At 41.8% G+C, this 26,934-nt stretch overlaps 1 protein-coding gene across 10 annotated transcripts in view; it reads right to left on the reverse strand.

Moving 5' to 3' along the window:
* GMEB1 (glucocorticoid modulatory element binding protein 1) overlaps positions 1-26,465 on the reverse strand; it is a 31,945-nt gene extending 5,480 nt beyond the window's left edge. The window contains exons 1-10 of one of the 10 annotated variants that reach the window (XM_067013562.1): positions 26,357-26,458; positions 19,556-19,698; positions 19,209-19,366; positions 11,760-11,842; positions 10,852-10,976; positions 9,717-9,820; positions 7,216-7,373; positions 5,460-5,591; positions 3,742-3,879; positions 339-461 (exon numbers count right to left, since the gene is read on the reverse strand). In XM_067013562.1, coding sequence (XP_066869663.1) covers positions 339-461; positions 3,742-3,879; positions 5,460-5,591; positions 7,216-7,373; positions 9,717-9,820; positions 10,852-10,976; positions 11,760-11,842; positions 19,209-19,336 — 991 coding nt within the window. In that variant the 5' untranslated portion in view covers positions 19,337-19,366; positions 19,556-19,698; positions 26,357-26,458. Of the gene's footprint in view, positions 1-338; positions 462-3,741; positions 3,880-5,459; positions 5,592-7,215; positions 7,374-9,716; positions 9,821-10,851; positions 10,977-11,759; positions 11,873-19,208; positions 19,367-19,555; positions 19,699-22,296; positions 23,251-26,356 lie in introns of those variants that run through there. The other 9 variants (XM_059036265.2, XM_067013570.1, XM_059036318.2 and 6 more) reach the window with 9 other exon arrangements.
* Positions 26,466-26,934: the final 469 nt, after the last annotated feature.

Raw genomic sequence — 26,934 nt, forward strand, 5'->3', positions numbered from 1 at the left:
GGAGCATGTTGCTGGCTTTCTTTTCCTTTGTGCTTCCTCTGCTTCCCACCACTCCACCTCACCTAGGACTATGTACAAAGAAAAAGCCAAATCTGACACTATGTGAGTTGAAAAGAAAGAGAGAGAGAGAGAGACAGAAAGAGGGACAGAGAGAGAAGGAAGAAAGGACAGAGGGAAGGAGGGAGGGAGGCAAGGGACGGAAGGAGGGAGGAAGGGAGGAAGGAAGGAAAGGAAGAAGAAGCAAGCCAATCCAGTCCCAACAGAAGTCAACAAAGAAATGGCAAGACTCAAGGATATTCGTATAATATCGCCTAAGAAAAGAGAGAAGTTATACATACCTGTCAGAGTATAGAGAAACTGCTCTTCTCCCTGCTCTACTTGGTTCCTTCTGTTGTCCAAAACCTTCTTGACTGTGTCCATTAGGCCAAATGTATGTGCTACATTGTTGAGAACAGCAGCATCTATTTAAAATAAAAGACATGTCTGTCCAGTTAAAACAGAAATGTTCCACCAACTCCCTATTGTGCTGCTTATAAATATAAAACAATGCAGAAATTAGAATACTAATAACATTTTCAAAATATTTTAACAAAGATTTATCACATGTGTAACTAATTATTATTTAATTGTTATATCTTTATACATGTTTCCATATAAATAAATACAAAAATAAGGAAAAAAATCTTGCATCTGGTTATAGGTTCTGACTTGGTTTAGAAAATATGGTCATTCTACGAGACAGAACTAAGTTTGAACCTTGGTTTTGATGTTGCCTATCTGTATGACCTTGGGTAAGTCATTTCTGTCCTCGGTTTTCTCATCTGAAACAAATGTGACTAATAATACTTACTCTGCAAGATAGATATGAAGATTAGAAACATCATATTTTAAGTGCCAAACATGGGAAATGACATGCAATATTATTAACAGTATTATCTCTGTTCCCCTTTATTATTATTATTATTATTTTTTTGGCCGTGCTGTGCAGCATGTAGGATCTTAGTTCCCGGACCAGGGATTGAACCCATGCCCCCTGCAGTGGAAGCACGGAGCCCTAACTACTAGACGTCCAGGGGAAGTCCCTCTGTTCCCCTTTAAACAAAACTTCTTGAAAGAGCTGTCAGTAACTGGTCATTACTTCCTTAACTCAGACCACTTTTCCACCTACAACTCTCTTCCACAGTTGTCTCATCCAGTTCCATGGTTTTGAATATCATGGACATGCTAAGAATTTCCACATGTAGATCTCCAGCCCAGACCTCTTTCCTGCATTACAGATTAATACTTCTGTTGAGCCAAATGACTTCTCCATTTGAAGCCCTCATAAGCATCTCAATTAAAGTCAAAAACCAATTCTGATTTCTTCTCCCAGTGGTCTTCATCTCAGGAAATTTTACCACCACTCACAGCTCAGACCAAAAATATATGAGTCATCCTGGATGTCTTTCTTTTTTACCCTACATCCAATCCATCAGCAAGACTTGTCAGTTCCACATTCAAAATATAAGCCCAATATGATCCCTTCTTCCCAGGTCTACCACTACCCACTCTAATCCATGCTACCATCATCTCTTGCCTGGACTAATTCCTTCAAGAGTTTCCCAACTGATCTTGTTTCTACTATTGCCCCATATAATCTATTCTCCCCACAGCAACCACAGTGATCTTTTAAAAATATAAATAAATCTGAGGGACTTCCCTGGCAGTGCAGTGGTTAAGAATCTGCCTGCCAATGCAGGGGACACAGGTTCAATCCCTGGTCTGGGAAGATCCCACATGCTGCAGAGCAACTAAGCCCATGTACCTAAAGCCTGTGCTCTGCAACAAGAGAAGCCACCACAATGAGAAGCCCACACACTGCAATGAAGAGTAGCCCCTGCTCACCGCAACTAGAGAAACCCCGCGCGCAGCAACAAAGACCCAACGCAGCCAAAAATAAATAAATAAATAAATAAAATAAAAAATTTAAAAATTAGTTAAGACTGTCATGGGATCATTAGAAATTGTCAAACGTGATAATTCCCTCAATTACAAACAAGTGAAGAAATAATCTTGAAAATATTAATGAGTTTGCTTCCATTAAAGATATAAAAATTTTAAAACTATATTAAAAAAGTACAAATATATCTGATCACTTCACTCCCCTGCTCAAAATCACTATGATGGCTTACCATCACCTTAAAATAAAACCCAAAGTTCTGACCAAAGCTTATCTAAACTGTCCCCTCTGCTCCTGTCCTACCTCATCACCTACCACTCTCTCCATTAATTAGTCCACTGGAGCCACGTCAGTGCTTCTCTAATTCTTTGAACCCACCAGGTTCATTGTAACTTCAAGATCTTTGTTCCCTCTTCCTGGAATGCAGACAATAGTTCTGGAAGCCATAAACTAACAGAATATGAGAACTGTCTAAAACCAGGTGGATTTCTCCAATTTTCAGACTCATTATATGTCTACTTTGTATCTATATCGAGAGAGAGAGAGAGAGAGAGATTGCTTTCTGGCACCATTTACAAGGCAAAAATTACCTGTGGAGAAAGGAATGCCAGACCTGAGTTCAAAACCTAGTTATGCTAAAAATAGAGCTACCATATATGATCCAGTAATCCCACTCCTGGGCATATATCCAGAAAAGATGAAAACTCTAATTTGAAAAGATACATGGACTCCAGTGTTCATAGCAGCAATTTACAATTTACAGTAACCAAGACATGGAAGCAACCTAAGTGTCCATCAACAGATGAATGGACAGAGAAGATGTGGTATATATATCCAAAGGAATATTACTTAGCTATAAAAACAGAATGAAATACTGCCATTTGCAGCAAGGTGGATGGACCTAGAGAATAACATACTAAGTAAGAGAAAGACAAATTACAGTTACATGTGGAAGCAAAAAATAATACAAATGAATTTATTTACAAAACAGAAACAGACTCACAGACATAGAAAAAAAACTTATGGTTACCAAAGGGGAAGCGAGGAAGGGATAAATTAGGAGTATGGGATTAACAGATACACACTACTATGTATAAAATACATAAGCAACAAGGATCTACTGTATAGCACAGGGAACTATATTCAATATCTTCTAATAACCTATAATGGAAAATAATTTGAAAAAATACACATAGGAGCTTCCCTGGTGGCACAGTAGTTAAGAATCTGCCTGTAAATGCAGGGGACATGGGTTCAAGCCCTGGTCCGGGAAGATCCCATGTGCTGCAGGGCAACTAAGCCCCTGTGCCACAACTACTGAGCCCACGTGCCACAACTACTGAAGCCCGCACGCCTAGAGCCCGTGCTCCACAACAAGAGAAGCCACCACAATGAGAAGCCCGTGCACCGCAACAAAGAGTAGCCCCCACTCGCCACAACTAGAGAATGACCGCGCACAGCAACAAAGACCCAACACAGCCAAAAATAAAATAAATTAAATAAAAATAAATTTAAACACACACACACACACACACACACACACACACACACACACGCATATAATTGAATCACTTCACTGTATACCTGAAACTAACACAATATTGTAAATCAACTATACCTCAATAAAAAAAAATTTTACAATTAAAAAAAAAACCCTAGTTACAAACTTTGGATAGTAACTTTTTATGAGCCTTAGTTTCTTAATCTGTAAAATGAGGATAATAATACCTATACCTCAGTGTTTCATGAGGCTAACATGATCTGTCTACAATGATCGTTATTGTTAGGATTAGTGTGTTTACCTGTGACCTGGAAGGGAGCCTGGATAAGCCGTTGCTGAACTCCCCTGAGTAGCTCCTCTATTTCCTTCTGTATATTGCAGACAACCTCTTCCATCAGTCCTACATCAGCTATTCCTTTCCAGAACATCAAAGTGTCCTCTGGCAAAAGAGGGATAAGACAGAGGGTAAACAAGGGATGCTACATATACTTAGGCATATCTCTACAATGTTAAATTCAAAAATTATTTCGATTCAAAATGATTTTTTTTTCCATGCTGTGCATCTTGTAGGATCTCAGTTCCCTGACCAGAGATTGAAAACGGGCCACAACAGTGAAAGCCCAGAATCCTAACCACTAGGCCACCAGGGAACCCCCCCCTCAAAATGATTTCTTATTGGGCTACTTCTGGGAAAAGAAAAGAAGCCTTTGGAACACTAGCTGCCTCCCTGAGTTGGTATCTATTTGAACTCTGCAGCAGAATAGGGACTTGTGATAATTGCCTCAATTTGCCATGCATCTGGCTACAGGGAACAGGTATCTTCCTACAATAAAAATATTAAATTAAATATTTAATAAATACTAAAGCATTTATTTAAATAATTTAATTTAAAATTAAATAATACATAATATTTTAAATGTTAAGTAATAAAGAAATTAAATTAAGTTAAAGATATACTCCCTCTAATTCTTTACTTAAAAAACCAAAATAGGGCTTCCCTGGTGGCGCAGTGGTTGAGAATCCGCCTGCCGATGCAGGAGACACGGGTTCGTGCCCTGGTCCGGGAAGATCCCACATGCCGCGGAGCAACTAAGCCCGTGAGCCATGGCCGCTGAGCCTGTGCGTCCGGAGCCTGTGCTCCGCAACGGGAGAGGCCACAACAGTGAGAGGCCCGCATACCGAGAAAAAAAAAAAACAAAAAAAAACCAAAAACCAAAATAAAGGGACTTCCCTGGTGGTCCAGTGGGTAAGACTCCACACTCCCAATGCAGGGGGGCCTGGGTTTAATCCTGGTCGGGGAACTAGATCCCGCATGCATGCTGCAACTAAGAGTTCGCATGCTGCAACTAAGAAGTCCACATGCTGAAACGAAGATCCCACGTGCCGCAACTAAGACCCAGCACAGCGAAAATAAATAAATAAATAAATAAAAATTTTTAAAAACACAATAAAACAGTTGAATAGGTGGGGTTATAAGCTCCCTGAGGGCAGAAGCTATGTCTTTTCATCTATCTAGATCTAGCAACAGTACCAGCTAAAAACAGGCAGCAATAAATATTTGCTAAATAAATTAATGAAGGATGATGTGAAGCTTCTCCTGTCCCCTCTAAGTGAATCATCATTAATCACCATCCTCTACACCACCCGCTACCTGATTTTTTCTTCTAACATCTTGCAGCTTGGTTTCTCTAACAAATGCACCAAAGTTGGAGTCAGTGTGACAGGATAAAAAGCATGGACTTCAGAGTTAAACAGATGAATTCAGTTAAACAGCTGAATTATTAGTTGTGTGACTGGTCTTAGGCAGGGTGCTGACCCTTTCTGAGTCTCAATTTCTTCATAAAATCTGACTTTACAGGGCTATTGCTTGGATTAAAATAAGATGTTTGCAGCTGTAATTAGTATTAATATGCATAAGAAAAACCAGCACAAGTAATGAAGATGCATTCTGTGTCCACAATTATAATGGTGATAAGAGTCACAAAACCTTACAAGAAATCTGAGTCCCATAGAAAGTACCTGAAATTTCCTCTGAGTCTTTCTTCACGCCCTCCTCTGTGGCCATGGTGACAGCAGCAGTGAGAGCCGAGTTCCATTCCAGCCCTGCCTCTTCCATGCTCTCTTCTGAGATGGCAATCTGTGTAATGCTACCTAAAAGCAGTCCATTAGAGGGAAGGCCCGTGAATTTTATGAAAAAGTCACAACTATCCTTTATCTCAGACAGCCAAAGAGATCCTGTTATTTAACTTTCTAACCTTTTGCCTGCATGTCCCTATATTAAAAACTAGAATCCTAGGTAATCCAGGATGAATATTGGATTTCCTAAATAAAACCTGCCTTGCAAAAGAAAATGCTTTCTTCTTACTCTGAACAGAAAGTGAAAGATAACTTACAAAATCACAAAAGAGCAATCTGCTTTCTGAGCAGTTACGTTTTCGAAAGAGACAGAAGGTGGGCATGATTGCCAGGCTGCAGGCCCCAGACTTGAAGATGAGGAGGACTTGAAATAATTTAAAAGAAAATTATAGTCAAGAGCCCTACTATGAGCATGTTTGATACTAACCATCTAGAAACATGAAGTTGCTGTAACTTATTTATCAGGCTATGTAAGAGAAAGCAAGAGAAATGAGACCAAAATAAATCAGATAAGAGTTCCATGAATAGCAGAGTCACAGAGGAAAAAACTACTGCTATCAATTTTATATTAAGGTTTTAAACAAAGAGAATTGAGAAAAATCAAACTGATCCAGACAGAAATATAGACAAGTGTGGACTCTCCACACTGGAGGATATCAATAATCAAGCAAACAAGTAATATCAATATGGATGATCAAGTAAAGAAGTTTTGGCAAAATGAAAAGGAAGTAGATAATTTCACAGCATTTTCCACTTTTCAAGTGAAAGTGTCACACCACCAAATATTCAAACTGCTAGATATTTTACACTTTCCTGAAAGGAACTTAGGTTCCAAGAAATTTGGCTTCTACTCACCCAGTGGTTACTCACAGAACATTAGGACTGACCAAAAGAAACCCTGAGAAGTCATTTTTAAAGCACAATACTTCCCTTACATCCTTTAGTGTTCTTGTGTCTCTGTCAGGCATATTTATAAGTCTCCTGGAAGTAGTTTAGACATATTCTATCTAAGAATTTTAGCTGTGCTAAGTCTCCAGCTGAACTAAATCCTTAATAATAACCTCATATGGCTATATCTTTCCTAGAGAGCCCTTGTCCCAAGCTCAACAATACTGAAGTTAAGTGTGTGCCCATCCTATCTCATTTGTGAAGAAGCCTCAGCTTGCTTATCTGAATTCCTTACAGACAGAGCTCTTTGATCCTTACAGTAGTCTCCAGAGTCCAGCCCAGCCAATGACACACTGTCTTTGATACATCTCAGTTCAACAGCTGAAAAGCGTTCTCCGTTCTAATCCACCCGCCTGCCCTGACCACTAGAAGAGCAAAGGATTTTTAAAACAATCTGATTTCAAAGATATGTCAAGTGGCACCAAAGTGAGACTTAAATAAGCATTATATGGATCACCTTTCTAATGTTCACCACGCACTGTAATAAAGAAACAAGGAAGGAGGTCTGGCCAATAGGAATCATTTTGGAGAAAACAAAGAGAGTTCTTTCTAAAGCGTGGACTCCCACTCAAGATTACCATACCTTACATTAACACTCTCAAGAACTGAAAAAAGAAACACAAAGAAGAAATGAGGGGGAAAGTGCTACTGAAAAACACAGTGGGTTTTCAGGTGGTTTCCTACCCCCTACCATCGGCCGAAGTGGGTGTCTGCACCACACTTGTCTGCTGTCCTGGCACTGGAGCTCTTGCACTGCTGATCAGAAGATCAAATTTGGTGCTTCTGCAGGTATTGGAGCAAACCTTGTCATGTTGGTAAAAATCAATCTGTCCGGAGTCCATCATTTTCCTGTGCAAAGAGAGACAAGAAGTACCAATTCAGCCTGTACTTCATCTTGAAGGGACAAATAGAGACAAAGTTGCTGAGTCCCTTCTATATGTTAATGAAACCTAATAGTATTAAAAGTCATTAGGTTGCAGAAATTCTAATTGGGGCTATAAAATGTTCATTGGTACTGCCCACATTTACAAGTACTCCTCTTCCCTCCTTAGTCTACTCATTATGAGTACTCTCTTGTATTTCCCGTTATCACCAAGTTTTAGACATATACTCCTGACAATAGCTAAATTTCCCCATAGAATCTCATTGAAACAAAGTCCCAAAGGGGAAAAGACTAACTCATATCCCAGCACAAATGAGAAATGCCACAGGGGGATAGAATTTTGTGATTAGATTCTGATGTATTAGTACTTGTAGACCAGCAAGATCTCTTGCCACGTCTGGAGACAAAACTTCAGCACATTTCTTTCCTTTAAAAAAAAAAAAGATAACTCTCCTATAAATACAGAGCGAAGTTGATTATACTAAACTCCCACTATAAAATGTCCTTATAACTAGATTCACAAGATGTTATTATAGGCCATGAGCAAAGCCATGAAGTATTTTAATTACAGTAAACTCTATGTTACAATGTTACTTGGCTTTCGCTAAAGATTTTTTAGACACTCTGAGTCTTTTACATTTGGGGAAAGTTGGCATACACTTGTTTTTCTGGGCAAATAAAACAAGCCAAGAACAACAACAAAAAAGAAAGTTAAAGGTATTCGGCCCCAATTTCATTCAACTACTGATTAATGCACACAAATCATCTGGAATGAATTTTTTTTAATTATGCCTCTGACTATAAAAATCATATGTAAAGAAAAAAACATTTTCTGTGGAAAATACAGAAACCTATAAAGAAAACAACTGCTCTTTAAAAAAATATCCAACACAGAGATAATATCAACATTTCAGCATATTTTCTTCTACTAAATTTACTTACATATGTGTTTTTTAAAACAACTAAATTAATTGATATTACATTTTGTTTTCTTCCTTACATTACATCATAAGCATTTTCCATGTAAAAACTCTTTAGAAATATTTTAATGACCTCATAATACCCCACAGTACAAAGTCATATATATTTAGATGAGCCATAATTTACTTTAGATATACCTTGATTATATATTAAAGCAGACTGTAATTTTCACCATCACAAATTATGTTGCAATGAACACTTTTATACTTGAATCTCTACAGGCACTATAGATTTCTCTTAAGACAGATTCCTTAAAAAAATTAAAGACAAATGGTAAGAGTTTGGTTTTTGTTTTTTTTTTCGGTACGCAGGCCTCTCCCATTGTGGAGCACAGGCTCCGGACGCGCAGGCTCAGCAGCCATGGCTCATGGGCCTAGCTGCTCCGTGGCATGTGGGATCTTCCCGGACCGGGGCACGAACCCGTGTGCCCTACATCGGAAGGCGGACTCTCAACCACTGTGCCACCAGGGAAGCCCAAGGTAAGAGGTTTATAAGGCTCATGATACATGTTCTGTGGGGAACTTTTAATTCTTAACCACATTTAAAAATTTTTTATCAATAGCTGAGTGCTCAAGAAACACCAACTAATGTTAATTTCACTGAGGAGTGGGGTGGATTACAATGATAAATTTGCTGCATAAAGAGATGGGAGTGGGGATACTATACATTCTAAAGTTTATTTCTGGGACTTCCCTGGTGGTGCAGTGGGTAAGACTCCACGCTGCCAATGCAGGGGGCCCAGGTTCGATCCCTGGTTGGGGAACTAGAGCCCATATGCATGCCGCAACTAAGAGTCTGCATGCTGCAACTAAGATGGGGCACAGCCTAAATAAATAAATATTTTTTAAAAAACAAAGTTTATTTCTATGGTACAAGGATGGCAAGGATTGCATTCGCTGTGCATAATTGTTACTTACAAACACCACCCTTCTACTCTACCAGATTATCCCAGGATTTGTCCATCAGCCCACATCTCCGTTGTTGTCAAGCTTTCTTAGCACCAGGCTTAGCTCTGCCTATGCTGAGGGATCTCAGGCTGGACTGTCATCTACTCCTGAGCTTCTCTGCCCAGAGAAGATCCTGCCCAACATTCTGACATCAGAAGAATTTGTCCTAGATGCTGGGAAAAGTCAATTTAATTCAATTTTTCTTCTCTCACAGGGATTTTTAAGAACAAGTTGATGAAGGTCAAATAATACATGGATTGTTTAAGCCAATCCTTCAGACAGAATAAAAATTCAAATTAAGAAGACTGGATTCTCTGGATTCCACCATGATTAAGTGCCCCACAGTCAGTTGAAAGGTATGAGCTTGCTATTAGAGCTCACCTGAGCATGATTCCACCCAGACGAATAGCTCTCTTCCAATCCTTCAGGGTGGACTTGCCAGCCAGATGAACAAAATGCTTGGGGCTGATCAACTGATCATTGAACTAATATAAAAAGTAAAGTCCAAAATAATCCAATGTTAATTTAGGCAGGCCAAGAGGGAAAGAAAGACATAACTATATTTGTTATGTACAAAAAATACCCAAATGACATCTTTAGTCATAGCCTTGTATTCTCCATCCTCCCACCCTATTGTGCTAGAGAAGATGATCCTTCTCTGGACACAGTGCGCTGTCCTGGTACGAAGCTACAGAAGACACGAGGAGGGTCAGAGATTAATATACTGATTAGGATCTAAAATCCATTTATGCCCTGAATCAAGCAGATGGGTCCAATGTTGCAAAGGCTATTGAAACTGAAGTAATCTATCCAGTTCTAATGACAAGATTCAGGATCTGGTAGAAAGAATAAGGATGGTAGAAACCAACAGCACTACAAAGCCTCGAAGCTCTGTAATTCTTAATGATTCTAGGATGATGCCACTGATGGTGACTACTATCTATGCGTCAGCTGTGGCTACTTGTAGAGACAGAATAAGCAATTATTTCCACATTGTGCTCTCATGAAGATTACTTATTTTTATCAGTAATAATTTTTAATAAACTCTACCAAATTACACACCAGTGTAAGGCACTTTACATATATGACCTCATTTCATCTTCTAGCAACCTTACTGTGTGCGTATAATTATTTGTATTTTAACATATGAGGCTCTGAAATATTAAATAACTTGATCAAGGTCACCTAGCTAGTCAGTGATAGACATGGGACTCCATTCATTCAACAAATATTTACTGATAAATATGCCAAGCCCTATTCTAGGTGCTGGGGATACAATGGTGAACAAGATAGACAAATTCTCAGCTCTCAAAGGACTTATATTCTGGTGGGACTTGAATCCAGGCCAATTTCACTCCAAAGTCCCTATATTTTTTTTCTTTTTACTGTGACACAAAGGGACACCACAAAATTAAAAACATTGACACGGTGGAAGAGAGAGAAGAGGCACTAAAACCATACTCTTTGAAAACAAGGAGACCCAAAATAGGCCCCAGCAAGGAGAAAAGACAATTACCTTGACACACTTTACATTTATTCCTGGGCATACAAACTTCTTCCAAAGGAGAATGGCTTTGCTCTCCCCACAAGTTATAGGGTAAGCAATTTCCATATCCTCATTTGCTTCTATAGTGCTGGCATCTTGAAAATGGAAAAAATATCATTTATTTATCAATCACTCTTCCCCAAAGCTTAATTCAGAATCTCTAGTCTCCTGGTTCCTCTGAGGGGCTAACAGTTCACACTGGTTGGTACTGTTTAGGAATCTTCTGGAAGAAGTTTAGCGTAACAGCTCTCTTACCAAGCTCCCACTATGTGCCAGACGCTGTACTGTGTGCTTTTATAGGCTTAATCTTTTTTAGTTCTTAAAACAATCCTGTGAGGCAGTGATTGTTTCCTATGTCCCTGTGTAGGACTCAGAAAGGTGAAGGGACTTTCTCAAGCACACACAGCTAAGAAGTGAGAACGTGGGATTCAAACTCAGGTTTGTCTAACTTCAGTTTCTTTCCACTGACTGCCTTCCAATCAACACCTCATCAGCAACTTCCCTAATGACAGAGATCAACCTTGAGGCTCCAATTTCTTTGAGGGATTTCTATTGATGAAAAATCTTTTCAGCAACCCTAGCAAATTCACGTTAAACATCAATAGACAGCTCTAGCATCTTAGGCAGCAGTGTCTCTAGATGTGCCATCATCAAATTGATGGCTACAGCACTGATACGGCACACTGGGTAGGGGGGAAAAATAAGGCACAAAAGGCAAGAAATCTCAACCAAGGAAGCTAAGGTCAAAAGTACTAGAACAACGTTTCCCTGGTGGTCCAGTGGTTAAGACTCCCTGCTTCCACTGCAGGGGGCACGGGTTCTGCATATCTCGAGGTACGGACAAAAAAAAAAAGTACTAGAACAACAAAAAGACTTACCAATCCCTTCTTCAATTTTGTGTATAGTGTGAGTTTCTACTGCCACAACTGCCGTGTTGTTCTCGGATCCGGCTTCATAAATCCTGTTGTAAAAGTGTCCATCGATAAACAAACTACATAAATCATGAAAAAATTAATATTCACAGCATGGGGTTAAGAAATTTGTTTTAAAATATCTCAAAAGGAATAAAATAATATACTTTACAACTCGATGTTAGTGCTTTGACTAGTGCCCCAATGTATTTAAATTCTAAGCTGCCTGGGACTGCTGAGCAGCTACTACCATGGAAATGAATCAACAACTTTCCTCACCCCAAAGGAAAGTTCCTCTTGCTACTGTATTTACACCGCCACTTGCTACTCTTTTACACCAGACTTTTCCCTTCCTAACTTTAAAAGCTCATGACGTAAAGTGCTGCTTCAAGTACAAGATTAAGTCATATTATAGATTTATCCAAATAAGACTAAAAAGTAATACTGTTAGTTCAAACCAGGAAGAACCTGCTGACCACAGAAGTTGATGTCCCTTGTTGGAATCTAGGAACTTTAGTCATTTTTACACTTTAGCATTTTTTAAGTCACCATAATCAAACTATAGACATGAGCAGAACCTAGTTAAAAAAAAAAAAAGTAAGAGAGCCATTATATCCAAAGTAACTAGCAGTAACTAGATGTACCATTGAAGGAAAATCTCTCTCCAAAATGTTTCTACCTCCTAAGAAATGGGCTCAGAATACCTAACATGATACACTGACATCCTTTGTTCAATTTCCGTAATAAACCTAATGTGTTAATTATTGCACTTGTTACCCTAAAGCACTGCCTGAATAATCTCCTTTGCATCAGTGATTAGCATCACCGGCATGGTGACACCTCTAGCACAGACCTCCCTTCTGAATTCCACACCAGGACACAATTAACTGCTAAATAAATACATGTGGATATCCCATAGGACTTTATTGAATTCATTATGTCTAAAATAACCAAGTTCTCTTTCCTCTCCCACCTCCCAAACTACTCTTCTTCCTATATTCCCCATCCTTGTAATGGCACCACCCAGCACACAGTAGCCTAAAACAGAAGCCTGGGAATTACACTGAATTTCTCCCTTTTCCTCCTCCTCAACTCCCACATAGTCAGTCACCAAGTCCTGCCAGATGCATCTCCTTAACACCAGCCATCCTCCCTGTCTATTTCCACCACTACCGCCTTAATTCAGGCTGCATCATCTCTAGTCTGAACTGGTCTCCTTGCATCTACCTGATCTTCTATATTCCTTCCAGAGTGAGCATGTAACACCCTCCTCAAAACCCTTCAAGAATCCTCTCCTTGCTGCTAAAATAAAGACCCAAATCCTTAATATGATATTTAAGTCCCTCCAAGATCTGGCCCCTGGTTTCATCTCTCACCAAATCCCACCAGACAATCAAAGCCCCAATCATACCAAACTATTTGTAGTTCCCAAAATTGCCATCTTCTTTTACACCGTCTATTTTTGCTCTTCTCCCTCTTCCCAGAACATCCTTCCCCATCTTTTGCTTTTTAATGAGTAGCCTGTATGATGCTTTTCCTTCCATCTCAATCCTCCAGTATAATCACCCACTTCCTCCTTTGTGATACAACCGTACTTTAAGCTTTTGTCACAACAACTATAACACTTCATACTATATACTTGTTTACCTGTCTCTCTCTCTCCTTGGGCATAGTCTAAAAGGTCCCTGAGAGGGAGTTCCCTGGTGGCCTAGTGGTTAGGATTCCTGGCTTTCACTACCATGGCCTGGGTTCAATCCCCTGGTCAGGGAGCTGAGATCCTGCAGGCCACGTGCAAAAAAAAAAAAAAAAAAATGTCCCTGAGAGCAGAGATTACATTTTATTCATTTTGTATACCTGGCATGTCGTGTGCTAACTGGAACATGGCACAGCACACAATAAATGACCGGTAAATGAACGAGGAATGTGATACACATGAGAAACTGCTGCTTCTGGAATTCCGTGGTAGTCCAGTGGTTAGGACATGGCGCTCTCACTGCCAGGGGCCCAGGTTCGATCCCTAGTCAGGGAACTAAGATCTGGTAAGCTGCAGCGTGGCCAAAAAAAAACCCACTGCTTCAAGTAAATTTGGTAAGCTCATTCTAACTTGACCAATATGTGCAAAATTCTTTAAAAGAATAAATTCTTGTCTATACATAATTTCAACAACCGGAAAATTGCACTTGGGGTGGGAAGTCAGGGAATAGTCTATATTTTTATGGGCAAACAAGATTTTTTTTTTTTAATTTATTTTATTTATTTATGTTTGGCTGTGTTGGGTCTTTGTTGCTGCATGCGGGCTTTCTCTAGTTGCAGCGAGCGGGGGCTACTCTTCATTGTGGTGCGCGGGCTTCTCATTGCGGTGGCTTCCCTTGTTGCGGAGCACAGGCTGTAGGTGTGCAGGCTCAGTAGTTGTGGCTCGCGGGCTCTAGGGCGCCGGCTCAGTAGTTGTGGCGCACGGGCTTAGTTGCTCCGCGGCATGTGGGATCTTCCCGGACCAGGGATCGAACCCGTGTCCCCTGCAATGGCAGGCGGATTCTTAACCACTGCGCCACCAGGGAAGCCCCGGCAAACAAGATTTTTATCAGGGAAAATCTTTCTAAAGCAACTCAGGATAGTGATGGATTTAGCCTAATTCTCTATACTTACTACGATTATGGTAAAAAATCATAAAATATGTTTAAAATGTTAAGGCGTTATGAGATACCGACATGCCTTATGAATCATCGAAGTGAGGTAAAACTATGTTTACTAGAGTTTTAAAGTTAAGTCTACATCATTGTATTCTAATTCACTGAAAACTGAAAATCCACAAAGTTCTTTTTATCTTGAATGATAAGGAAAGATATTCTGATTAATTGAACGTGGGATTATTACATAAACTAAGGGGTAACCTACTGATCTGAAAGAGTTTATACAGCTTCCTAAGGCCTTAAACTTACTACTTGGGAGGGATATGAGCATGATAAGGAAAGTAAGGTCACTACTCCTCAAATTGAACTATTCCACTCAGCACACTGAGTAAATTTATGTAATACTAAAATCACCAGTCCCTGATCTCATTGATAAAAACTCTATTATGAATCCAAAATGAATTAGAAAGCCAAGAATGGTGATGGAATCGTAGTACCTTCACTCCTCCTGAGGAATTTTTAAGTATGTTTTAAAGGTTTTATTTGAAAAAGTTAATAACCATCTTTTTTTTTTTTAAAGAGAAAGCATAGGCTGAACAAGCCTTCTTTGTTGAAAAACTCCCAGAATTAAGTCTTCTTAGGGCTTCCCTGGTGGTGCAGTGGTAGAGAGTCTGCCTGCCGATGCAGGGGACACGGGTTCGTGCCCTGGTCCGGGAAGATCCCACATGCCGCAGAGCGGCTGGGCCCGTGAGCTATGGCCGCTGAGCCTGCGCGTCCGGAGCCTGTGCTCCGCAACTGGAGAGGCCACAACAGTGAGAGACCCGTGTACCGCAAAAAAAAAAAAAAAAAAAAAAAAAGGCTTCTTAGTATCTGAGTACCTCAGTATCTATGTTCTTTTAAAAAGTTGAATGTGGACATATTTTAAAACCAATCTAGGGACCTCCCTGGTGGCACAATGGTTAAGAATCTGCCTGCCAATACAGGGGACACGGGTTCAATCCCTGGTCCGGGAAGATCCTACATGCCACGAAGCAACTAAGCCCGTGCAACTACTGAGCCTGCATGCCACAACTACTGAAGCCCACGCGCCTAGAGCCCGTGCTCCACAACAAGAGAATCCACTGCAATGAGAAGCCTGTGCACCAAAACAGAGTAGTCCCAGCTCACCGCAACTAGAGAAAGCCCGCGTGCAGTAATGAAGACCCAACACAGCCAAAAATAAATAAATTTATAAAAAGAAAAAAACCAATCTAGTATTATTATGAAAGTATCATCTTACACGATGCGTCAGGTTCTATGTATTCATATTAAGAGACTGTTACCAGACACTCTACTTTTGCTTCACAATGTATTCCTGAAAATGTGTATATGATGAATATTTGAGAAAGTATTAAATGTCATATATGTAAAAGCTAAAAAGATGGGTAAGAGGAATTATATATTGAAATCTAGAAATACTTATATAAAATCCCTAATTATTTCTTGCCTTTTAAATATAATCTTTACCAATTTATTCCTAGCAATTCATATACACTCTTTGATTGTTTCTCTCCTTCATACTTGAACTGTAGCCAAGCAGGTTAAGTGTGATGAGGCTGAAGACTGACACCTGATGATTTCTATCTTTGTCTCAAGTGTATTAAAATTATGAGACCAGTATTTCTTGTCACTAGAATCACTGTTTTTGTACCCTGCTCATTTTTATAAAATGAGGCTAAAATGCAATAAAATATTCAAATAATAAAATAATATAACTGACAGGCATCTCAAAATACATACCTCAAAAAAATGCAATACCTCAAAATGCTTATTCACTAGCTCATGCACTAAAATTCAGTGTAAACAGTGGAGGGGGGAGTCAATATATGTTGTACAAAGATCCCTCTACCTAAGCAAGCAATGAGAGGTTTCCAGAAAAGGCAATATCATTTGGAAAATAAAAAAGACAAACAGAAAAATAAGTGGAACCAAATCTTCAAAAGAATTAAGTCTCTAAGTAGCAGAGAAGTGTTTTCTGTCTCTACTGGGGATAGGACAAATGACAATTGGAGTACATTACGAAAGACAGAAGAAATGATGACTCCATAAGAAAATAAATTCTAAAAAAAAAAAAAAAAAAAAAAAAAAGAAAGAAAATAAAGCTGCAGGGAACTAAAGAACCTGCCTTTAATTCTTCCTGATGTTACCCTACCTCAAAAGGTAACAACTACAAGTATGTGTATATGTATCAAACAAAATTCCCAAACAAATGAGTTTGAATAAGCATGCATAATCTGTTGGTGCCAATAAAAATTTAAACCAATCTACAGGCTATATGTTAGGCATTATTTATATCAACTTTCCCTTATAGACCTTAGAATATTTCCTTTATGCTCAACAATATTCAGAAATGTCAGCAAACTATGTTTATATTTTTAAAACTAAAAAGAAAAAGTCCTTATCTTTTACAGATACGTACTAATGTCTGGGATTTGCTTCAAAAATATTCAGGAGTGGGTGGATAGAGATGAAACAAGACTGGCCATGTAAAAACAAAAAAAAGGACTGGCCATGTGTTGATAACTGTTGAAGCTGGGTGATGGATGCTTACATGGGGGTTCATTATATTTTCTTTATTTGGGGTATATTTGAAATTTCCTATACTAAAAAGCTTTTTAAATTATCAAGATAGGTTAACTGTTTTTTAAGGCAAGGTACATTACTTAGTAGACTGGAGTTGGATTACAGCCGTCCCTTGGTATCAGTGGGGGATTGCTTCTAGGACACCCCTGCAAATACCAAAATCCACAGATGTTCAAGTCCCTTATAAAATAGCATAGTACTGAATATTTGTATATAACCTATGCACATGCCCCCATATACTTTATTTTTTTTATTTTTTATTTAAAAATTTTTTATTTTTGGCTGTGTTAGGTCTTCATTGCTGTGCACGGGTTTTCTCTAGTTGTGGCGAGCAGGGGCTACTCTTCATTGCGGTGCACAGGCTTCTCATTGCAGTTGCTTCTCTTGTTGCAGAGCACGGGCTCTAGGCACATGGGCTTCAGTATTTGCAACACACAGGCTAGGTAGCTGTGGCACGCGGGCCCTAGAGCAAGCGGGCTTCAGTAGTTGTGGTGCATAGTCTCAGTAGTTGTGGCTCGCGAGCTCTAGAGCACAGGCTAAGTAGTTGCAGCACGCAGGCTCTAGGGCACACGGGCTTCAGTAGTTGTGGTGTGCGGGCTCAGTAGTTATGGCTCGCAGCCTCTAGAATGCAGGCTCAGTAGCTATGGCGTATGGGCTTAGTTGCTCCACAGCATGTGGGATCTTCCCAGACCAGGGAGTGAACCTGTGTCCCCTGCATTGACACGTAGATTCTTAACCACTGAGCCACCGGGGAAGTCCCTCCCATATACTTTATTTTTTTATTTTCTATTTCTTTTTGCAGTACACGGGCCTCTCACTGTTGTGGCCTCTCTCGTTGCGGAGCACAGGCTCCGGACGCGCAGGCTCAGTGGCCATGGCTCACGGGCCCAGCCGCTCCGCAGCATGTGGGAATCTTCCCGGACCGGGGCACGAACCCATGTCCCCTGCATTGGCAGGCAGACTCTCAACCACTGCGCCACCAGGGAAGCCCCCTCCCATATACTTTAAATCATCTCTAGATTACTTATAATATCTAATACAATGTAAATGTTATGTAAATAGTTGCTTTCATGTGGCAAATTCAATTTTGCTTTTTCAAACTTTCTGGATTATTTTCTGTTTTTAATATTTTTTATCCAAGGTTGGTTGAATCTGTGGATGCGGAACCTACAGATACAGAGGGCCAACTGTATATGTTTGCCTAAGAACACTTCTGATCCTTGAAGAATCTTTTATACATTCCCCAAAATAAAATAACTACCCCTCTGGGACTTCCCTGGCAGTCTAGTGGTTAAGACTCCATGCTTCTAATGCAGGGGGCATGGGTTCCACCCCTAGTCAGGGAACTAAGATCCCACATGCCATGTGGCAAAGCCAAAACAAACAAACAAACAAACAAAAACTATAGTTGATAAAACAAAACCAAAAAAACTTTAAAAATAAAAAAAAATTATTTTAAATAATTACCCCCCACTTCTCTCTGCAGATCTAGTTCCCATTTAACTTTCAAGACCACCAAAAAATCTTATATCTTTTTTCAAATTCATAGTGATCCTCTGAATTCAAAAGCACATCCTAACCATGCCACTCTGCACTTCTTAGGTTTTGCCATGTAAGTGATCTCTTTATTTACAAACATGTATTTTTGCCTTGCACAACTAGACTACAAGCTTCATGATGGTTGGAACCATGTGCTATATTTCTTTCAACACCTTTGAAATACGCTGTGTAATGGTAGGTGGTTGATAAATATTTGTTTGCTAGACTAAGCTTAGTAATTTGCCCATCCACGAGGGTCCAGAGAACTTCTGGTAGGAATACTTTTACAGTTGCCTATTCTCCTCTGACTCTAACTACACTGTCTTTTGGTAAACATGTACCAAGGCCTTGTGCTAAACAGTGTGGATAAGTAAGATGAGGGAATCATGTAACTTACCCCCAAGGAACTCACAGTAAAGAAGACGGAGAGAGACAAGGAAACAGCAAACTGTTGTAATAAGTACTGAATGACAAATATAGCACACAATACATTATAGAGATGAAAACTTAGCTCTGAGAGTTTGATGTTGAATGTTCCGTTGTGCTAAATCACCTTAAAGTTATAATTTCCTCACTCTTTGAACCTCCCAAATTTTTCAAAATATTCAAATCTCTAGTCACTTACCCTTGTTGCACAGGCTGTAACTGCAAGATCACTTGGGTTTTGGTATCTTCAGCGTTCTCCCCTTCATTTCCTTCAGTGGGTACCACAACCACATCCCCCACTGGGACACTCACTTCCGCATTAGCCATCTTTCACATGAAGTCAGATAGCTGGAGCTGCTGTCAGAAACAAGAAGCACCAGTAACTTTATCTGGTTTGAAAAGATGGCAACCATAGGAAAGGAACACCAAGATAATAACTATTAATTCCCAGGGCACCCTGCAGATCATGGTCCTCTGAAAAAGATGGGAACTGTGAGAAGGGGCTGACATAGGCTCTGATCTTTCCAGAAATGCCTTAGTACTCACTTGTTATTGTAGGTTTTCTTAGTATGTGTGATTCACCCCGTGGTGTGCTGGAGCCAGCTCTACCAGCTCCTGAGAACCAACTGTGCACATCTCTTCCCAACTCCAAGTTTAGTGACATCAAGTTGGTAGGTTGAAATCAGTTTCTGGGAGAATATACACCACAGAAATTGACAAACATTATAAATCAGGGTATTTTTTCTTCTAGAGAGCTGGTTTACAGCACACCACTAATTCCATCCCAAACTAAGCTCCTAGGAAGTAAGAATCATCTGTTTTCTTTGCAACCAGCCATTATCCCTCATCAAGTGCTCTGTCCTTTGTGAGTAGATACTAATAAGCAGATACTAATAAGTATTTGCTAACTAAACTAAGTTGTATGGGAAAAAGAAAGATGGTTCACATCGTGTGGTTTTTTAATAAATGCTGAATCCAATTGTATGACCTCCAGGAATGTCTTAATACCTCTTTGCCTCATATTGAATGGAGATAGTGTCTTGCCTGACATATCCCCTGCAGAGCTGTTGGGGAAACCAATGTCCAGTACCACAAACTCCTTGACTCTAAAGTAACTCAATCTAATGAAAACTCAGAGGGCCCCAAGTTATTCTGCAGCTGTTAGTCTTCACAGCTGAAAAGAGAGTCACATAAGAGAATATGGATAAGAACACTCTATTTACTTAGACATGTGAGTACTTGAAGATGATTAGGACTGTGCTGAACTGTGCTTAGACAGACAATGGATGCAAGTGTGAATATGTAACTAGTACTCAGATGACCGAATCCACATTTCAGCTCTGCCACAGCAATTGTTTGCCTGTAATACACACATTTAACATGGCACTCAAAATCTCCCTCATTTGGCCCCCAAGTTTTCCCAGTTTCATCTGCAACTACAGTATCCCAAGAATCTTAAGATCCAGCCACACCAACCTCCCACAGATTTCTGAACGTATAATATGTACTTTCAGGTTTCTCTACCTTTGTTATTCCGTAAGCCCAAAACTCCTTTCTCCCTCATCTCCTTCTCCCTTCAAGGTCCAGCTCAAAGCTCACTCCTCCACAAAGCCACTGCCAAACCATTTTCTTTTCTGAGGTCCCCCAATACTTGCTTGCAGCTCTCCTCTAGTGTTTATCACACTGTGCCTTGCATTGCAGTTAACTGAGTAGACATCTACCTCCATGACTACACTATACTCTCTGTGAGGACAGGTGCTGCTTATCTAAAAATCTTGCTTCTTTCATGCCGTGGCACAGCCAAAAAAATTTTTTTAATTAAAAATAAAAAATAAATAAAAATAAAATTCTTGTCTCCCACAGCCTTGCTCATCATAGGCACTGACATACATTGGTTCAATCAATTTTTGTTTGTGTTTGACCTAGTTAAAATTCCTCATATATGAGTTAGACTTCTGCCCTTTATGATTCTCACATTCAAACTTTTTTCCTGGATTCAACACCTCCTATATCTAAAAGCCTCTTAAAATATCTTGTAGGCACCTTAAACTGAAAGCCTGTTCCCTCTCAAACCTGCTCCTATGTTTCCTGTCTCAATAAATGGTGCTACCCTCCACCCATTTTCTCAAGCCAGAAACTAAGGAGCTATTTTTGACTCCTCTTTCTTCTCTTTCTAAATCCAACCAACCACCAAATCCTATCCATTCTATCACCTATATATCTCTTTTAACCAACCCCCACTCTCCATCTGTGCTGCCATCATCATATTCTGAGCCACCACACTGTTACCTGGATTTTTCCAGCTGCTTCTCATCAGTACCCTAATCTCTGATCTTGATCTCCAATTCATTATCTACAGGGCAGACAAAGTCATCTTACTAAAGGCCATTTTCCCCCACTTAAAAATCCTTCAGTGCATTCCCTTTGCTGCTATTAAGGTGCAAAGACCCTAACAAGGCTTACAAAACCCACCAAATCTGTCCCTTGCCCACCCTGCTAGCCTCATTTCTCACAGCTCTTCCTCTCACATTGTGGGCTCCTGCCATTGCGTTTTTTCCAATTTCTCAACTACGCCATATTTCCTCACCTGAGCCTTCACACTTGTTTGCTCTACCAGGAATTCTCTTCTCTTTCCTCTTTGGCAAGTCACTGCTAAACTTTTATGACTTATTTAAAACATCGCTTCCTCAGAGAGGCCATCTGTGACATCCCTGACTAGATTTGAGAGGGTCTTCTTGCTTCCTCAGCGCCTGCAGCACCCGTGTCACAACCATCAACCCCCTTTGTCAGCCTCTCCCCATCAGACTACATTCTGGCAGAGAAAGGATAGCTTTTCTTTTTCAACAGGCTCCCCTGTGCTAGCTCAGTGCCCAGGACTCTCGAGTGTAATAAATAGTTTTCAAATATCAGACTTCTATTTACAAAACTGCCTACCTAAAACTTCCTAAGAAAATCTGGCACATAGCATGTATGTAATAAATTTTTGTGCAATGAGTAACTCACTTTACCCTAAAAGACTTCTAGAATTTTCTCGTCTTTAACTGAGGGGATATAAATTTGCTTAGACAGCTCAGGCTAAGCTGCCTTGCTTATTGCCCATCATTATGGCCAGTTCAATATGTACTGAGTCCCTACTCCACATTGGACACAGACTTAGGCTCCCTGGATATGAAAAGGGATGTTATCTGCTCTTAAGGAGCTACAGAAGGGAAAGAGATGTGTGACACTGTCACATAGTACAGGAAAAAAGTAATTGCAAGATACTACAATATACAATCTAAACTTACGTAAATTGAAGGTTTAAAACTGGCGGGGGTGGGGCTTCCCTGGTGGCGCAGTGGTTGAGAGTCCGCCTGCCGATGCAGGGGACACGGCTTCGTGCCCCGGTCCGGGAAGATCCCACATGCCACGGAGCGGCTGGGCCCGTGAGCCATGGCCGCTGAGCCTGCGCGTCCGGAGCCTGTGCTCCGCAACGGGAGAGGCCACAACAGTGAGAGGCCCGCATACCACACACATACACACACAAAAAACTGGTGGGGGTGGGGATTAGAGAATCAGTGTACTGGTGTGGCTGGCTGCCAGCAATAGAACCTAAATGATTAGGACCCTTGAGTCTAGAAAAAGCCAAAAGGGATATGATGAAGTAGAAAATGCCATCAAATCCTAGAATAATTGAACCAATAGATATCGTCAAAATTTGAACCATAAAAATGTAGGGTGAATTAAAATAATCACACCTAACATCTGTCGGACACTTGTTTGTTGTCAAGCACTATTCTGTTACATTTTTAATGAATTTAAAAGATGTAATACTTTAGCTTGTAACAATCGTAGGGAATTTATTATTTTTAAAAAATGGTTTAAATGTTAAAAAATTAATAGCATAGGTAAATTAATGGGTTCGAGAAGCAGAATTAAGATGCTTCTAGTTCAACCTTCTACCCTAAGGTTGAGTCCTCTCTACAATACTCTGAATAAGTGGTAGACTAACTTCTTGATTAATACTTTCTTCAATAAGAACTCATAGTTTACTCCTTACCCCCCCACACACACCTCGGAACTCAAGAGGAAGGTTCTGGCTGCTTCTCTAACCTTCTGAGAGTTTATCAGAGAAGATAATTATAATCATCCATGATATATCTCTCAGTGTCAGTCAGAGACACAGGTCTGATCCAACATGGCAATTCTTACATTCTTTAGAGAAGCAAATTTGGGTTGAATATCTCTTATTATCCTAAATACTATATTCCTAGCAAGTAACCCGAACCAGCTCTACAGACTACACTGGCTAATTGCAAGGTCATCTCTTCGAGCTGAGTGTAAACTGAAAAGTAGCTCTTGTTTATATCAACCAAAACTCCTAAGGCAAGATGAGTGAGTTGTTCCTTTGGGTATTTCATGGACGGGGCCTTAGAGTATTCATTGTGGAATCGCACAACACTCTGTAATTCTAGGAGCACACATGAAGGAAATATGTCAAACTTATGTGAAAAGGAAGAATTATTTGTAGCTATTTTCAAAGACAAATAAGACACCTTGAAAGTAAGCACGTCTACTCACATAAACTATCAAAAGACTAAACAGGGGCTTCCCTGGTGGCACTGTGGTTGAGAGTCTGCCTGCCCATGCAGGGAACACGGGTTCGTGCCCCGGTCCAGGAAGATCCCACATGCCGCGGAGCGGCTGGGCCCGTGAGCCATGGCCGCTGAGCCTGCGCGTCCGGAGCCTGTGCTCCGCAACGGGAGAGGCCACAACAGTGAGAGGCCTGTGTACCGCAAAACAAACAAACAAACAAAAAAAAACCAAAAAAAAAAAAAAAAAACTAAACAAATGATAATCTGACTTACTCTGGATTATATTCACTTTGTGTCCTGAAAATTGTTTAAAACATGGCAAGATGTAAGCACAAGTGTCACATGATCATACGAACATCAGAGTTGGTAGCTGAAATGGACTAACAGAAATACTAGATATCCTGTAATTTTCTAACTCCAAAATGTATTTATTCCATACTTCATTGTAATTTTTGTAGACTGTGTGATCTATTCTTAAGAAATTTCCAAGTTAGGGCTTCCCTGGTGGCGCAGTGGTTGAGAGTCCGCCTGCCGATGCAGGGGACACGGATTCGTGCCCCGGTCTGGGAAGATCCCACATGCCGCGGAGCGGCTGGGCCCGTGAGCCATGGCTGCTGAGCCTGCGCGTCCGGGGCCTGTGCTCCGCAACGGGAGAGGCCACAGCAGTGAGAGGCCCGTGTACCGCAAAAAAATAAATAAATAAATTTCCAAGTTAAAACTTTATTACATGAGGCCAAAACTCCTGGATTTTTTTTTTCCTTTATTCCTCCTCACGTATTTAGTAGGTGATCCAGGGTGCTACCAGATGTAATGAAGCCAATAAGATCACTACATAGGACCACTGTGCGGAAAAGAGCCAGGGCAAATGAAGTTTGGGATAAGTCACATATAGGTGACCCCTACGTAGGTGTTTGGGGAAGCAACAGCATAAAAGGGTTTTTCGTGGGTGTGTGAATGTTTTGTTTTTTTCACGTCTATCTTCCCTTTCATGATTTTTCTCTTCAAGTGTGTCAAATCTATTATCTTTTTTTAAATTAAGTTTTAAATTTCAATCATTTCAGTTTTCCTTACAAGGAATTTTATTGTATTCTTTTCCAAATCTGCTTGACCAGTAAAAGGGTTTTTTGAAGGGTCACCGTACTGTAGTTGAGGAGACTTCTGCTTAGGACAAGACCAAAATACAGCCCAAACTAACCCAATGAAGTTGAGTACAAGTTGGCTATTCAATATGTTTGTTGAAGTAAATATGAATAAGTGGTTGACTAACAACTAATGACAAGTCATCAAGCCAGTAGACTAATTTAAATATACGTAATTGATAAAAGGCTGACAAATTAGAGTCAGTCCATTTAATGAAGAAGTCCCCCAAAGAGAGAAAAAGAATCCTCTGTGAGACTAGAATTACCTGATCCTCCCTTTCCCTAATCCTCCAAGTTAAGGAGGAAAATGCCACTTCTTGGTTCTCCTAAACAGACAGCAGTTAAGGCCCCTGCTGTGTCTGTTAGGAAGTGTTTGGAATTTCTCTCATCTTGAGAGGAGAATGCAGGCCTCCTCCTGATCCTTAGACGGCCAAGCCTTCCCTTGATCCCTAGGTCAAGACTTGACAGTGCCTTAGTCTGGGTGGATCACACTCCAGGACCTTCAAGCAAGAGTCTACCCTCACCTCTCCTGCCCCTCAATTAGAAGACAGCAGGCCAATTCCCCTGTCATTTTAGAAAGCAAGGGTACTCTAGCCTTCTTCCCATCAATCATCTTCCCTCCGGTCCTCAAAAACACGGGTTTCCTCACCCCCCGACAAACCAGATCACCCTACTACTCTCCACCTATAATATCAGGAGGTACTCTCAGCTCTGTTATTCCCTCACAGATCTGGACCCTTCTCATTCCTTCCTCTGGAGGCACTGAGGTGTCTTCCTACCGCCCCCTCATCTAGGGGAAGGTAGGGGCCTGCTCACTTTCCCCTGGAGCTCTTCTTCCTTGTCCCCTGCTCCCACTACCGGACCTGTCACCACGCCTTCGGGGAAGCACCTGCTTCTTTCCCCCTGGAGTGAACGGCCGAGGCCTCTAACGCGCCCCCGGGTGAAGCGTGGACCCTCCTTTCTTCAGCAACCCACTCTCTGCTCTTGCTCCCCACCGCAAGGCTCCGAGGGATACTCCCGGGCGGGCAGCGGGCTTCCTTCACCCTTCGCCCCACTTTCACCACTATCCCCTAGCCTGAGCGCGACTCAGGCCTCTCCCCAGCTTGGCCCAGGCCTCTCCCCAGCTCCTCATCGAAGGGCCTGGTGCTCCCCGGATCCCGCCTTTGGGGATACCCCTGGATCCCCGGACCCCTCCCCAGGGTCCTGGGCGTCCGGGCCTCTCAGTCCGGAGTCGCTCCGGCCCCTCCTGGTCCCTCGGCCGAGGACTTCCGGGACCCTCGGTCCGGGGCTCCGGGGCCCCCCAATGCCAGGCTCGCCGGCCCCCGGCTGCTCTCGGCCGGGGTCCGGACCCGGGCGCCGCGGCCGGCCGCGCTGGGGGCGGCCCGGCAGCTCGGGCGGACCCAGCGGCAGCGTCCCCCCACCCCCCCGCGGCGCCGCGACGTCCGCTCGCTCCCCGGCGGCGGCGGCGGCACGCACAGGGCGTGGGGAGGCGCCCGCGGAGGCAGGAGCCCCCCGCCCCCTGCGCGCCCGCCCGCCCTCGCCGGCCGCCGCGCGGCCCCCGCGCCCGCCCCCCCGCCCCCACCCCACCCCGCGCCCGCGCCCGCGCCCGCGCGCCCACCCCTCCCCCTCCTCACCGTCTCCGTCGGGCGGGCGGGCGGCGAGCGGCCAGGGCGGGCGGGCGACGGAGCATGCGCAGACGCCGCCACGGCCGGTACCGCCACCGCCGCCGCCAGGCCCGGCTTCAACACTTCCGGCCGCCGCCGCCGGCGAGTTGGCTCCTTAAAGGGGACGCGTCCCTATTGCCGGCTCCGCGGAGGATGAACTTCAGCCGGAGGGTTTGGGGCCTTTATCAGACCAAGAATCTCCTGCCCTGGAAAATTAGTGTTGGGAGGGACGCCAGGGACCCTGATAACTCTTCTAACCCCACTTTATGGGTGAGGAAAACGAGGTCTAAATTAAAGACTCACCTCATTCGCAGTCGGGGGCAAAGGCATGTCTCTCAAAGGCTGGACTCCCCTTGGAGGACTCTGCCCCTCTTACTTCCTCAAATCCGGTTATGAAGCTTACGTTCATCAGACCTTCAGAAGTGATGATACAACTATCATTTTGGAATCAAAGATCTGGTTCAGTATAGAGTCAGTAAGCAAACTCCTTTGCGTTCTCACCCATGCATGTTTGTCAAGCCTTTCTGGTTGTGAGATTTGTTCTGGGT

Source organism: Kogia breviceps, chromosome 1 (genome assembly GCF_026419965.1).
Source record: "Kogia breviceps isolate mKogBre1 chromosome 1, mKogBre1 haplotype 1, whole genome shotgun sequence".
Taxonomy (NCBI): Eukaryota; Metazoa; Chordata; class Mammalia; order Artiodactyla; family Physeteridae; genus Kogia; species Kogia breviceps.